Here is a 12931-nt window from a genome sequence, read left to right as displayed (position 1 = left end):
TATAAAGTAAACACTTTTTGAAAAAGATGCTAATTAATAAAGTCTAAGTGTTACTTTTATAACATAGTTACATAGGTTTGATTAGTTAACATTGCTTAAGTTACATTCAAAGCGTTTTTTAGGCTTGCATTATTGTTTCATAGAGGGCAGCACTAAACAGTAAGTTGCTTTTGCCACACAGCACGCGGGATAAGCAGCGAAGTCTGGTAAGTGGCTCGATAGCGAGAATTGCGTATGTTCGTTTTGCAGCGAGCTAACACGTGCTTTGCAGCTTCGATACAGCCGCACAAATGAGACCGAATGCTGCATGTTTGGCGCTGCGTCTGGCCTCCAAGTTCGAGAGGATTCCAGCTTACCGCCTTCGTGAACCACCATGGAGTTTTCGTGCATGCAGTCACGCGAGTGTCCAAGAGAGGCACCGAAACGCACAGTCGCGCGTTTCGTCGTTGAAGACGGACATTTTCGAGGCGATGAAGGGCTACCCGGTGAGCTTTGATCATCTTTATGATAGTGTGGTGCGGACGCTAATAAGACAGGGTTTCGAAGACAAGCACATCGTCCAGGTCGTCACCAAGGCGCCGCGGATCGTCGAGTTGCACGGGTCCCTGAGCGACATTCTCTCCTTCTGGAGGACCATGTTCAGGAGTGAGCCCGTTTTCTTGCAGACGATGTCCGAGTACCCCGAACTGCTCTACTTGAGTCCCGAGGCGGTCGAAGACAGGCAGAAGGAACTGTTCACAGTCTTTCCTAACAAGGACATTGTCAAGCTGGTGGAGACATGCCCGCAGGCGTTTGTCGACGACTGGGACGAGATCATGGAGAAAGTGAACTATATAGCGCACGGCATGGTCATCAGTCCGGAGCACATCATCAGTAGCGCCGCCCTCGGTTACAGCCTGCTCCACATCAAGACGAGGCATCAGTTCTTGCTCTGCTGTGGCAAGTACCGCACGCCAAAGCCCAAGGAAGTTACAACCACTAATCCACCCCTGGACAAGATCATCGGGCTCCCACTTCGCCTGTATCTCAACATATGCGGAGTCACGGCTGAAGAGTACCACGTGTTTGAAAAACTTATGAAAAAAGAGCAAGAACGGGAAGCAGACGAGGATAGTGACGACGAGCTTGATTAGCAAAGCGCCTGTTTTATATTCATTAGGTTTGCTGATGTGTGCAGCTTTATACATGCGCCAAGTTACCGAATTGTAGCGCCAGAAGGAAGTCCTAATTGTGTATTTCAAAGTGCGTGACACGTACTGCCTTTGACATAGACGCGAAGCCCGGTGTGCTGCAACCGCTGGCCATTGTGAATAAAGTGTATACGAGAAGTTAGATGTCTAGCTAGCATAGATTACAGATGACAAGTTACAATAATTTTCTCTTTCATACCTGCTTTTATTTGTTTGTAGCTTGCAATATTCGCGATGAACTCCTCTGCGGAAGGCCGGCTGCATGACAGCACAAGACGGGGAAAACTTTCACTTGTATCCGTCTTACAGCAAATCTAGTTCGGCTTCTGTTTCTCACACCTATTGTAGTCGTTTACAGTAGCGCACCCAGGATCTCTGCCAGGGGGGGGGGGGGGGGGTTGACAGTTTGCCAATACCATCTAAACAGCACTAATTTCGATTTCTTCACAGTAAATTGTAAAAAAATGCGCTTTTTACGAGTGTGCAGACGATTGCGCGCCTTATCTCTTAGTTGCAGTACTCAAATGCGTAAGGAAAGAAAAGGGGTTAAACAAAAAGGGGGGCTAAGTGGGCCTCAGGGGGGGGTTACAACCCCCGAATCCCCCCCCCGTCGGTGCGCCACTGGTCGTTTATACCAAATTTCTGTTCCAATTTCCTCCGAGAACCATTCTGCTGCATTAATCACTGGGAAAATTATGATGTGCTGTTTGCTAGCAATGCCAAATGAAATTCAGTGACTGCACCACACAGTAATTGAATGCCACACCTAGAGCAGCAGCACAAAAGAAGAACACAATTACACAGAGTGAGACAGCATTGACAAAGGAAAAATGTCAATTCAACAAGTACTGTTCAACGCATCTTTATTTACAGACAATACAAAATTCCAACCTTGTTGGGCACTCCTGCATGGCTTATCGTGCATTATCTTAATTAACAAACCAAGCCATTTTATTTAAATTGCTTGGGATTCTGTCAATTGAGCCACAATTTAAAATGTTGGATCACCAGGATGCAAGGACATGCACAGTGCACTGAACCTCCACAAGTCATCTGTAATGTTTAATAGGAAAGCATAACTGCATGAGCCTGGCACGGCTGCATTTCATTCAGAGCTTGTAAAGTGGACAGTCCACACCGTCACCCATTTCTACATAGATTGTCTTCTCCTGGGAGTAGGCTTGCAGTGCTGCCAAGCCATTTTCTCGTCCGTATCCTGACATCTTGTACCCTCCAAAGGGCACCTCTGGTGGGAACACATTGTAGTTGTTTATCCAGACGATGCCAGCTTGAAGCTTGTTTGCTACTCGGTGGGCTCTCCTCAGGTCTCTGAAAAAGAAATTCGGACAGCCATGATTAACTAAGGTAGCCAAAGGTATGCTATAGATAGAATTCCATGCACCTTTTGTCTTAGTGCTAAATGCCTGAAGAACATCCTCAAGTAGAAAGACCAATGTCATCTTTGCTAGCTGATGAAAAAGTCAGTCAAATAGAAGGGAGGTTCATTACATTTGCTTACGGCGGTATATGTTGAAGATAATTTTTTTTTTGCACTTGATATGTTGCACAATTTATGTTGCAATTATGTGGGCAAAAACCAACATAATATCCACCCTACCAAGCATGCAAATATTGAATGCTCAAGCTCATGAGCCATTGTGAATTGATATTTTCGTGCCTCTTTTTGCACCGTATCATCATTTTGCCAGTGCTAGCCATGAATATGTTACATTGCAAACCTCACATTGTCACAATAACCACTGTGTCATCTGTAACCGAATGCCCATTGCAAGCTGCATCGTCCGACAGACGACCTCTGCCGACATGGATATTTAACATCGGTTAGCATAAGTTCATTAGAATAAAAAGCTTACTTATGACGATGTTTTTTTCATCTACGTTCCTGCATTCACCAACCTATGACAATATAACTGATAGAAATGGCAACAACCTACTGTAGCCACTCACTTAGTCATGACTCCAGCAGCCAGTCCAAAGGGGCTGCCATTGGCTCGGCGCAGAGCTTCTTCCTCGGTGCCAAATGCAGAGACGCTCACCACTGCACCAAACACCTCCTCTTGCATGACTCTCATACTGTCAGTGCAGTCAGCTAGTACACAGGGGCTGAGGTAGAAACCCCCAGACAGGTCTGGGTTGGCAGGACTCACCCGCTCTCCGCCGCACAGCACACGTGCTCCCTTTTTGCATTTTGAGGAGAGGAGGAAGAAAATAAAAGCAATGTGATATGATAGCAAGCAGACAAACTCGACTGCAAAGCCTGAGAAAAATAAAAAAATGCACAGTTGTGAAATGTACTGCAAGTTCTCTGCTTAATGGGCAAAGCAACGCTGCACATACATTAAATAACTTGCCCACATGTTTCGATAATTCTGTCATCAACATCTGAGCCAAACATTGTGTCTCTACAGTCGCAAAGAGTGCAGAATGGTCCACTTTAAAAGGGGCTGTGAGGCCGCATGCTTGCTTCATATGTTCTCACAGTGTTGCGAGTTGCCCACGTGTCTGGGAGGCAGCCGCTTGGATTTTCTTTTTGTTTTTGAGTGCTAAAAAAAAACGGTGTGGAGTCGGTGGTCACAGTGAGCACTGTAAAGGTGCTGTACGGATGTAAAGAACAGATTCGGAGAACGTAGTCTTGTAGACACAGAGTTTGGATTCCACCAATGGTGATTATTTGTCCCCTTGGGCAAACATTGAGTGAGACTGCTGTATACAGTATTGCGGCACCGTCTCCCGACTTCTTTGCTGGCTAGAGACATCACCGAGGTTTGAAATGGCCTGGAAATAAATTGTACGTGCCCAGCGTTTCTTGCCGAAGCTGTGACTGATATTTTCAGCCACAATTCATCCCTGTAGGTTGTGGCATACCAACCACTGGCGATTTCATTGGCAATTATGATTCCCATTGGCAATTGCACCTGAGGTACGGGCCAACAGCACTACTGCCCTTTTTCTTTGTCTCTTTGACCTATATTAATCTGGACAATATCCTGTCCCTCAGTCTTGGCTGTTCTCAGATTTGCTGATTAATCAGTGAGGCACCGTACAGTAGTCTGGGCTCTTAACAGTCATTGAGACAGTCAAATAGTGAGACACTGCTTCCTCTATCGTTCAAGTTGCAACTAATTTGCCTTACATGACATGTATCTACGTAGAAACCTCTACGTATAACCATTTCTTGACCACCTGGTCAACATAATTTCCTCTCTGTGTTTGATCATCACTGCCGATCATCATCCGAGAAACTTCACATTCTAATGGAGAAGCAAGAACAAGAACAGACCTCAAACCCTACTGGCGCAGCACGACAATAAGCAACTAGTAGGCCTTCAGTGAGCCTGGCCACCAGCCAATTCCACAAGCGTTTAAAATTATCTGGACTAGGATGTCGGGCAGCACCGCCAGCAGCAACAGGTGAGCGGAATTCCTTGCATTTTGTCCAAGTTGGCATGGCAGTTGTTCAGTGAGGTTAACCATGTCTACACATAAAATGGCAAACAGGATGAAAGCTAATGTAAACTTTGATATTACATCTGAAAAGGAGAGGGTCAGAGACGGCAGGAACTGCAGAGCTCCAGAAAGGCTGAATCTGAGACGTCAGGCACGGTAATTGTTACCGAGATGCAAGGAGCTCCGTAACGTCCAAGCAGGCCAGATAGAACGATAGAATGGTGCATATAGAATGATATAATGATAAAATTCCCACATAGAATGATAGGTTATAAGTGCAAAAGAAACATACATGAATGGTGGCGGGGATTTCAGTAAATATAAGGAAAGAGCAGGCAATCTCTTGAACAAAACTGAAACCTCCTCGCTGGTTGCTCGAAAATCAAATTTGCCTCAAACGTTCATGATTATATTGTCTAAAGACACCCCAAATTTATTTGCCATGTTCAAAAAAGATGGCACGGTCCTTAAAAATAAAAGAAAGGACGTATTATTGCCATGCATATCCTACTGCGCTCGACTGTGTCAATCATCTTTAGAAGAATCTAACCACTGACAGGGACATAGTAAGATGAATGTATACCAACTTTCCCAGGTTACAGTTCTTTCGCTGTGGCAATCATCACTACATGAGGAAGTGTGCATAGCAGCAGCCTGCCTATCTCTCGTTTCCCATACTCATAAATGAGCTGTCCAGACTGGAATTCAAAGACAAATAGAATTATCATTTGGCATCGCTCCTAGAACCTCATTAGAGGTACAAGACCCTGCAATGTGGATGTACCTCCTTTTTAGCACCTTCGATGTAGGACTGGACTCGTGCCGCATGCTCAGCGCTGATGGTTGCGCCCACAGTGGTCTCTGGGTCAGCGGGGTCACCAATTTTGAGCTCCTTGGTGGCCTTCACCAGGTGATCGAGAAACTCTTCTAGCAGTGGCTTTTCTACGAAGACCCGGGTGCAATTGCTGCATACCTGCAGCGTGAGGAAGAAGCAGATGCCAACAGACTCTTTTTCAAAAATTAGTTGAGGGACACGGTGTAAGAAAATGAAATTATCAAGTGCCAAGAAGATTTGAATTAAAATTGACGGGCATATTTAGACCATCATTATAAGCCTCTTAGCCAAATTTCATTATTCTAACTAAATTTTCAGAAAAGCTGTGTCTGGCACAGGCACTCAGTCACTATGCTAGCTTGAACAAACCATGGTTTTAGAAATTAAAAGATAGCTTCCCGTGTATATGCCTTGGACAGCTTAAAGGGGGCCAGGTGTGCGCAAGTGGAGAGTTATATTTTTATATTTATGTTTCTTTCTTCAAAGTAAAAAACCATCCAAATGATGACATTACATTTTTCCATCTTCTAATGAGCCTAAACAATTTCACTATTTCGTTATGAAAGAAACTAAAATTAAGAAAACTGAGCCAGAAAAAAAATATTCTAAAGCTGGTCAGGGCACAGAATTTTGTGACCGAGACCTTAATCCAGGCTTAGCATTACCAAGCTTCATAAGAGCAAGTGCAATGGTTAGAAGTTATGTTCTGTAACACTTAGTTATGTTCTGTAACACTTATCAGTTAGAATAATATGAAAAAGTGAACATAGTAAAAGCGCTACTCACGCTATGAAATATTATAAGAAAATTACTACATAACTTTATTGCCATAATTTTATTTGTTCTTCATGCTCAGACATAAGGAATGATTGGTAATTTTCGGCAGTATAGCAAGTCATTGTGAGAACTTGTAAGTCATTCCGAGCCATAAGGGGAATTGTTTCAGTTTAGCGGTTCCTAAGAAAGAACAAGCATAAAGCAATACTTGGAACAAGATACCAGGAGCAACGTTTACAAAACTGTATTTCTAAAAGAGCCAGGCATCAAGCTGATCTAAGTTCTCAGGTTGTTGTAACACCATAGTCGTCGAGACTGTTGCATTAGCAAAGTAATAACACTGGACATTCCAAAATTCAAGAACTGCAAGCCCCATCTGAAATCAGAAGAATTATGTTGTTTCAATGTGTCCAGAGAAGTGAAGTAGAAGAGGAATGAAAACATCCATTCTAGGTTAGTATTTGTTGGAAAGTTGGACTGGGGCATGAGCATGAACAGGGCCTCCCTCAAATAGCACTAAAGGCTGGATGATGCTGTGTTACAAGACAGATTTGGCTTACAGGATTCCACTTGCTGGCCACTTACACGAACATCATCTTCTTGTGAACATCATAATGCAATGCCAGAATCAAATGATTACATATTCCTATCAACAAGACAGCAGCGCCAGAATTTCAATTGAACACATGGCCTCACGCCGTCACGCCCTCTTGGAAAAACTGATGCTCCAAAATAAGCAAGCAAGTGAAACTTACCTCTCCTTGTGTCAGAAAGTTGCCCAGCAATGTAGCCTTCACAGCTTCAGAGGGTGACGCATCAGCGAAGACAATGAGTGGGGACTTGCCCCCGAGCTCGAGGGTGCAGCGCTTCATAGAGTCAGCACAGCGGCGCATGATGGCCTGTCCAGTAGCTATGCTACCCGTGAAGCTCACTTTGGCCACGTCCGGGTGCTCGCACAACAGCTCACCTGTCTTGCCCTCGCCCTGCAACAAGCAATGCGGTGGTCAGCTAATTGTCCAGTGCCATGACACGTCGGCGTTAAACTTTGAACTTGTCTCCCAATCACATGCACTGAGCAGCTGCAGTAAAGGCCAAGCCGTCAACAGTCATCTCTGAAGGGACGCTAAAGAGAAACACTAAAAGTTTGAAATGGTAAAATATTCTTTCAGAACTTTCCCTTCAATAATTTGGTGGGAAAATGTTAATAACTAGTGGCGAAACTTCTCTTTCAAATTATTGCACCAAAAACTGCGCTGGTACATCAGAGAGATGTCGCTGATTTCAAGGCACTTTCTAATGTTTGGGCCACTCTGACGCAGTAAAGGTTCTCGAAATTTGTTAAGCAGAATCTTTCGTTTCTCGATAATGCAGTGTTGTCCTTAACTGATAAACAATTAACTAGATCTGGGCAGACACTATCAAAATAAAGGATGCCATGGCAAGTTGGTACAGGAACTTCGAGGCAGGAGCTCCATTCATCTTCTGCTGTGCCATAATATAAATGACAAACTTCACTCTGTTTCCTCAAGCAATCCAAATTGAAAGGACGCATGCTCCCTTCAATAGATGACCCGTAAAATGAGAAATCGCAGGGAATTGTGGGGCGCACCGTCTGCTAGCAGCTTCCGGTTCGACGGACGACGCGGCGGCATCGGCGGCATGCCCGGCGCACGTGTTTTTCTACGCGGTTTCAACTGTCAGTCGTGCGAAGCTTTCCGTCCGCTTTGTGGACCAGCAATGTCGTACCATTCATGCAGCTGATTTCTAGGTTTCAGTTCACTCTGGGCGCGACGATGACGAGCCAATAAAGGCAAGGATACGCTTTTATTCATAAATGAACTCTGGTTTTTGTTTCGGCAGCTTTTTTTGTTTCTGCCAGGTTTAGCTCTATGACATTTGCCGCTGCTTTGACGCACCGTCACTGAGTGCTCTGCCTGTGGGTCAGTCATTTTATCAAGCGTATAGAAGCATTACTTAGAAAATCGGGTGCTGAGGCGATGGCTATAGCAGCCTGGTAGATACTGCCCTGTGATCATGGCTGCAACTGGTATCGTCAGTGACGGCGCAGCCAGCGTAATTAGAAAATGAAGTGGTGAAAATGTTTGATAACTGCCGGCATTTCTTGGTCAAAACTCGAGGTTCATTTGAAGTGGTACGTAGTTAGAAGTTCTTGTTTTTTTTTGTCAACAAAATGGGGAAATGGCCGTATCGCCGACATATTACGGCTGCACATTATCTCTATTTGTATTCAAGGAACTAAGGTGGGCTAGTTGGTTATGAGTATTATGTATGTATCTCGCTGTGTCCCGTATAAATTTGCGCTGTAAAATCATGTTTCATACTACCTCTATATGTGCATGCGTGTACTAAAATAGTTATTATTGCTTGAGTCAATGTTGGAGAATTTTGGGATCGAATCCCGGCCACGGCGGCCACATTTCGATGGCGCCGAAATGCGAAAACACCCGTGTACTTAAATTTAGGTGCACGTTAAAGAACCCCAGGTGGCCAAATTTTCCCTACTACGGCGTGCCTCATAAATCAGATCGTCGTTTTGGCACGTAAAACCTCATAATTAAATTTTTTGAATGTTAGAGAAATAAATATCTTGGGGAATCATTCCGTGTCGGCCCTATACACAGCTCATCGCCGCCTGATAAGTGCCACTGTACGTTCATTTTCTTGTTGTTCACTGATCGTTCAGTTTTGGAAGTGGCAGCCATGCCTCTGATGCTTGTGCACAGCTGGCTCAGCAACAGACGTTGCAAGGCCGTAGTTACATGAGTTTACCTTTAACGGTTGAATTTGAGCAGCCAACGCCTGAACTGCCGATCATGGTTTTGCTAGGCGCCTGCAACCGGGTAATCTTTGTGTGTGACAAAGACGGACTGCAAGCGCATCAATAGGCTTCAGCGGCGAAGCGGTGGCGGCGGCTGCGCTTCCTCGAACCGGAAACCACGAGCAGACAGCGCATCCCAGAATCCCTCGCTCTTTTACGGGTCACCTATTGCACGCCCCTCAGAGACTAAGTCATCTCTTGGAACTGGAAGAATGCCTGAAAGGTTTTCAGAAGCATATTCCCTCTAGCAAGACTTAATGTTCTGGCTTCTGTGACAATTTAAAATTTATTTCACAGTTTAACGCACACAGCTCGATTCCTACACCTGCACGTGCCTAGTATCTTGGTAAGAGTTGCAAGTTGCATTTTCTTTATTGCAAAGGCATAATTTACTGACACAGCTTAACTCACTATTCATATTTAGTATCTTTCTAAAATCAAAAAGTTCATCAAACAAGTCACAAATGAAGAAATTGGAAAGGCAGTCAGACGAAGGGACAGCAGGGTGCCTAACTATCCTCTATGCCAATGGCAGCACCACAAGGGCTGCCATGTCATATCATTTAGAACTGCATTCTCATGGCGACTGAAACAAAAACTAAATGTCTTGTGCGATTTCATACACACAGTGCGTTTTCCACACCAGCACACGGTGGCATACCTGGACAAGATTGACGACACTGTCAGGCAAACCGACATCGCGGCAAATCTCGGACAGCAGGATGGCGGACAGGGGTGTCAGGGGCGATGGCTTGAAGACAAAGGTGTTGCCGCAGACGAGCGCAGGTGCCATTTTCCAAGACATCACCTGGAATGGGTAGTTCCATGCACCAATGGCTGCCACCACACCAAGTGGCTCACGACGCACCATGGCAAAGCTTCCTCCAGGCAGATCGAACTGCTGACCTGGACCACAAAGTGAAGGGCTGCAGAGGTCACTTTGCTTGAGCACAGGGAGTTGCTACAGAACAGATTGAGCAATTATTTTGCCTGAAGACAAATAATGGCCATTTGTGATTGGCCATCACCACAGCAATTGTCATGTTATCACACCAATTGCTATCAGGAATAGCAGATGCCCAAGCGCCAGCTGATGAGGGAATGCCCTAATGCAAGAGAAGCTTTCAGAATACAGGCTGATACATAGAAGAAAGAATTTAAAGCTTAATAAAATGACATCAAAATTTCAGAAATGAAATTACGAGTTCTCGGAAGCTGCAATGCTCCAGCTGCAGTGCCAAGTTATGTCATACAATCACAACTTGTTCTTTAAAAATTTTCTCTCCTCTTTTGCAATTTGTTTAGGTGAAGCCTACATATTGTAGGCTTCATATTAAGGAGTCACTTGCCTAACCCATGCAAAAAGTGTATAAAATTTAGACCAGGGATGTCTGCTCTTCCATGTGCCTTTCACAGAAAGAAACAGTGCCCATTGACACTTAGATCAGTGATCCAATGAAGGCACAAGCTTCATGGTTGCTTAATTATTCCAATTTCCCCTTAAACATTTATTTCAATGGTGTAAAAAAAAAAAACATATTTACAACTTATAATTGGAACTGATGCCAGTTCAGTATCTTGCTTTGAGCTAATTGGTCATTCAAACCAAATGATAAAGAGTGTTGCAAGATGATGATAACACACAAATTGATGGGACTTTTGCCAGCCTGGTGTGCATCTCATTAACAGACCAATTTCATCACATGCAAATCTGCTCTGCTAGCACCACCATGCCTGTAGTCCATGCTTTCCCAGTGTACTTAGGTTCAAGCAATCTTCAGGGGAATGTTGATGAAAATTTAATTGTGGATTTTTCCAGTGAATTATTAGGAGACATAGAACTCTAACACCGCTACAACTGTGGAGTCCTTTTTTTTTTTTTTTTTTTTTACGACCCTGCCTCCTGTGCATAGGAAAAAATTACAAGACGCAATAAAAAAACTATGCACTTCTTAGCATAGTTGCCCTTCAGCCCACTAAGGACTACAGTTACTGACATACTTTGCAGCACCAGTGGCCACATTTAAACTCATGGTGAGATCTGTCTAATCACCATTTTGGTCCACCCTTTATCATTTAAATGCCAATGATACCAGTCTTTAACATATGCATACAAGTGCAAGTCAGAATCCAAAAGTGGGCTGCGCATCCAAGAGCAGCGCATTGAATGCTTCGAAATGCAAAACTTAAAATCAGTATCTATTACGAATGAGCTCCTCATTCTCTCTGTTGGCAGCTGCAGCAGTTTAACAATGTAGGTACCTTTTATTGATGCCGCAATGCCACCATAGTACTCGAGCACATCGGCGCAGCCGTCAATGTCAACAAGAGCTTCCCATATGGGTTTCCCTGTGTCAATCATTTCAACCTCAGCAATTTCCTGTTGCCTTTCCTGTTGAAAAAGGACAGTGTAGGTATTAGACATAGGCACTGGTCATAACATTGTTTTATTCTGTTAGAGTAGTGGTGATGGTTCTTCCATCACTGTCAGCCTTTGTAACTAACATTGTTTTACTAAAGCTGTCCTGTTTAATAAAACACATTAAAATTCAGGTTTACGAGACCTTAAAATATCTCTGCATTTCCACAGGTTAGAAAGTCCTGTTATACAAGTCATAACTTTCCAAGATAAGAACCCGTCACAAAATTCATGTGGTTGTATGCACGTGTATTAATGCAATCAGCGGTGAAAAGAGCATTACGATATGATAATGCTGGGCATAAATGGGCTAACCACTTAGTACCAGTTGCCTTTTAATCTGTTGTCGCAAGAAGACGCAAAACACGAAACAGACGTCTTTAAGTGAAGTTATAGAACGTTGAACGTACTCTGACTTTTTGTGCGATGGCCGTGAGAAATTTCCCACGCTCCCCATGGGAGAGTGCTGACCACCGTTCAAATGCCTTCTTGGCTGCAGAAACTGCTTTGTCCACATCTTTCGGTCCGGAGGAGGATACGTGGCACAGTACTTTGCCTGAAATACCACAAAGAGGGAGTTGTACCCAGCAAATTGACCCAACAATTGTTTCTCTTGCTAGTGTAAGTTAAAGTAGGCATCCAAATTAAAATATTTCCAGAGCTCTCTACACTTTTCAAATATTTAGTCCGCAAGCTTTCTGACCTCAGTTTTCGTAAGCAATATATGCAGAGTACCTCAAGAAAACTTGGGGTATTGCATTCAGTCATGCTTTTATTTTTTTGAGGTCCTAATGAGTTATGAGCGTGTTCACTACCACGGAACATTTTAACACAATAAGCAACTGTACCGCTTAAGCAAAATGATTTCGCTAGACAAATGAACAAAGCAGACATATGATTCACAGCTGCATAGCTAATGAAAACAACTACTAATCATCGCCCACGCTTCCCGAGCAACTGATTTCTGACCTGTCGCTGGTTGCAGTACCTTGATTTCCCCGACGGGATCCACGGCGGCAACTTTCTTGCCAGCGATAAAATTATGTGGTTCAACGTAGAGCGAGCGCTTGCTACACCGCATGGTTTTCGCGAACATTTCACGTGTTTTACTCAAGCTGAACCATCCGAAGCACGGCTGAGGGCACGACCGGTGCGATCGCCGCGATATAGATTACGTGGAAACCATGGCAACCATATATCACACGCAAAACGCGCGAAGCGCGCATGTGTCACTGCTTCTGTTGGTAGCAATTAAGCCCAGTTCAAATGATGTGCCATCGAAAACACAAGTAAACTGGAAACCCGCATCAACAAACTGCTCAGACCAAACCAGGCGGGCTGCCGGATAACTTTCGGTCTTTCGGTTTTTCAGTGCATCGACACCATCACAATCCAACCATCCA

General features: G+C 44.1%; 2 protein-coding genes across 2 annotated transcripts; one reads left to right on the top strand and one right to left on the bottom strand.

Moving 5' to 3' along the window:
• The first annotated feature begins 146 nt into the window (after positions 1-146).
• On the top strand, positions 147-1579 carry LOC119442153 (uncharacterized). Its single transcript, XM_049661934.1, has 2 exons — positions 147-485; positions 666-1579. Exons 1-2 carry the CDS (start codon positions 291-293, stop codon positions 1131-1133), a joined length of 663 nt encoding a protein of 220 aa, XP_049517891.1. The 5' UTR covers positions 147-290; the 3' UTR covers positions 1134-1579.
• A 156-nt stretch (positions 1580-1735) lies between these two features.
• LOC119442151 (4-trimethylaminobutyraldehyde dehydrogenase A-like) lies at positions 1736-12901 on the bottom strand. The gene is made up of 8 exons (XM_037706906.2): positions 12498-12901; positions 11939-12084; positions 11372-11501; positions 9771-10015; positions 7026-7253; positions 5443-5631; positions 3159-3388; positions 1736-2519 (listed from the first exon to the last, which is right to left on the bottom strand). The coding sequence occupies exons 1-8, from the start codon at positions 12622-12624 to the stop codon at positions 2300-2302; spliced, it is 1515 nt and encodes a 504-aa protein (XP_037562834.1). The 5' UTR covers positions 12625-12901; the 3' UTR covers positions 1736-2299.
• Positions 12902-12931: the final 30 nt, after the last annotated feature.

Source organism: Dermacentor silvarum, chromosome 2 (assembly GCF_013339745.2).
Source record: "Dermacentor silvarum isolate Dsil-2018 chromosome 2, BIME_Dsil_1.4, whole genome shotgun sequence".
NCBI lineage: Eukaryota > Metazoa > Arthropoda > Arachnida > Ixodida > Ixodidae > Dermacentor > Dermacentor silvarum.
This window is presented reverse-complemented; position numbering and strand designations above follow the sequence as displayed.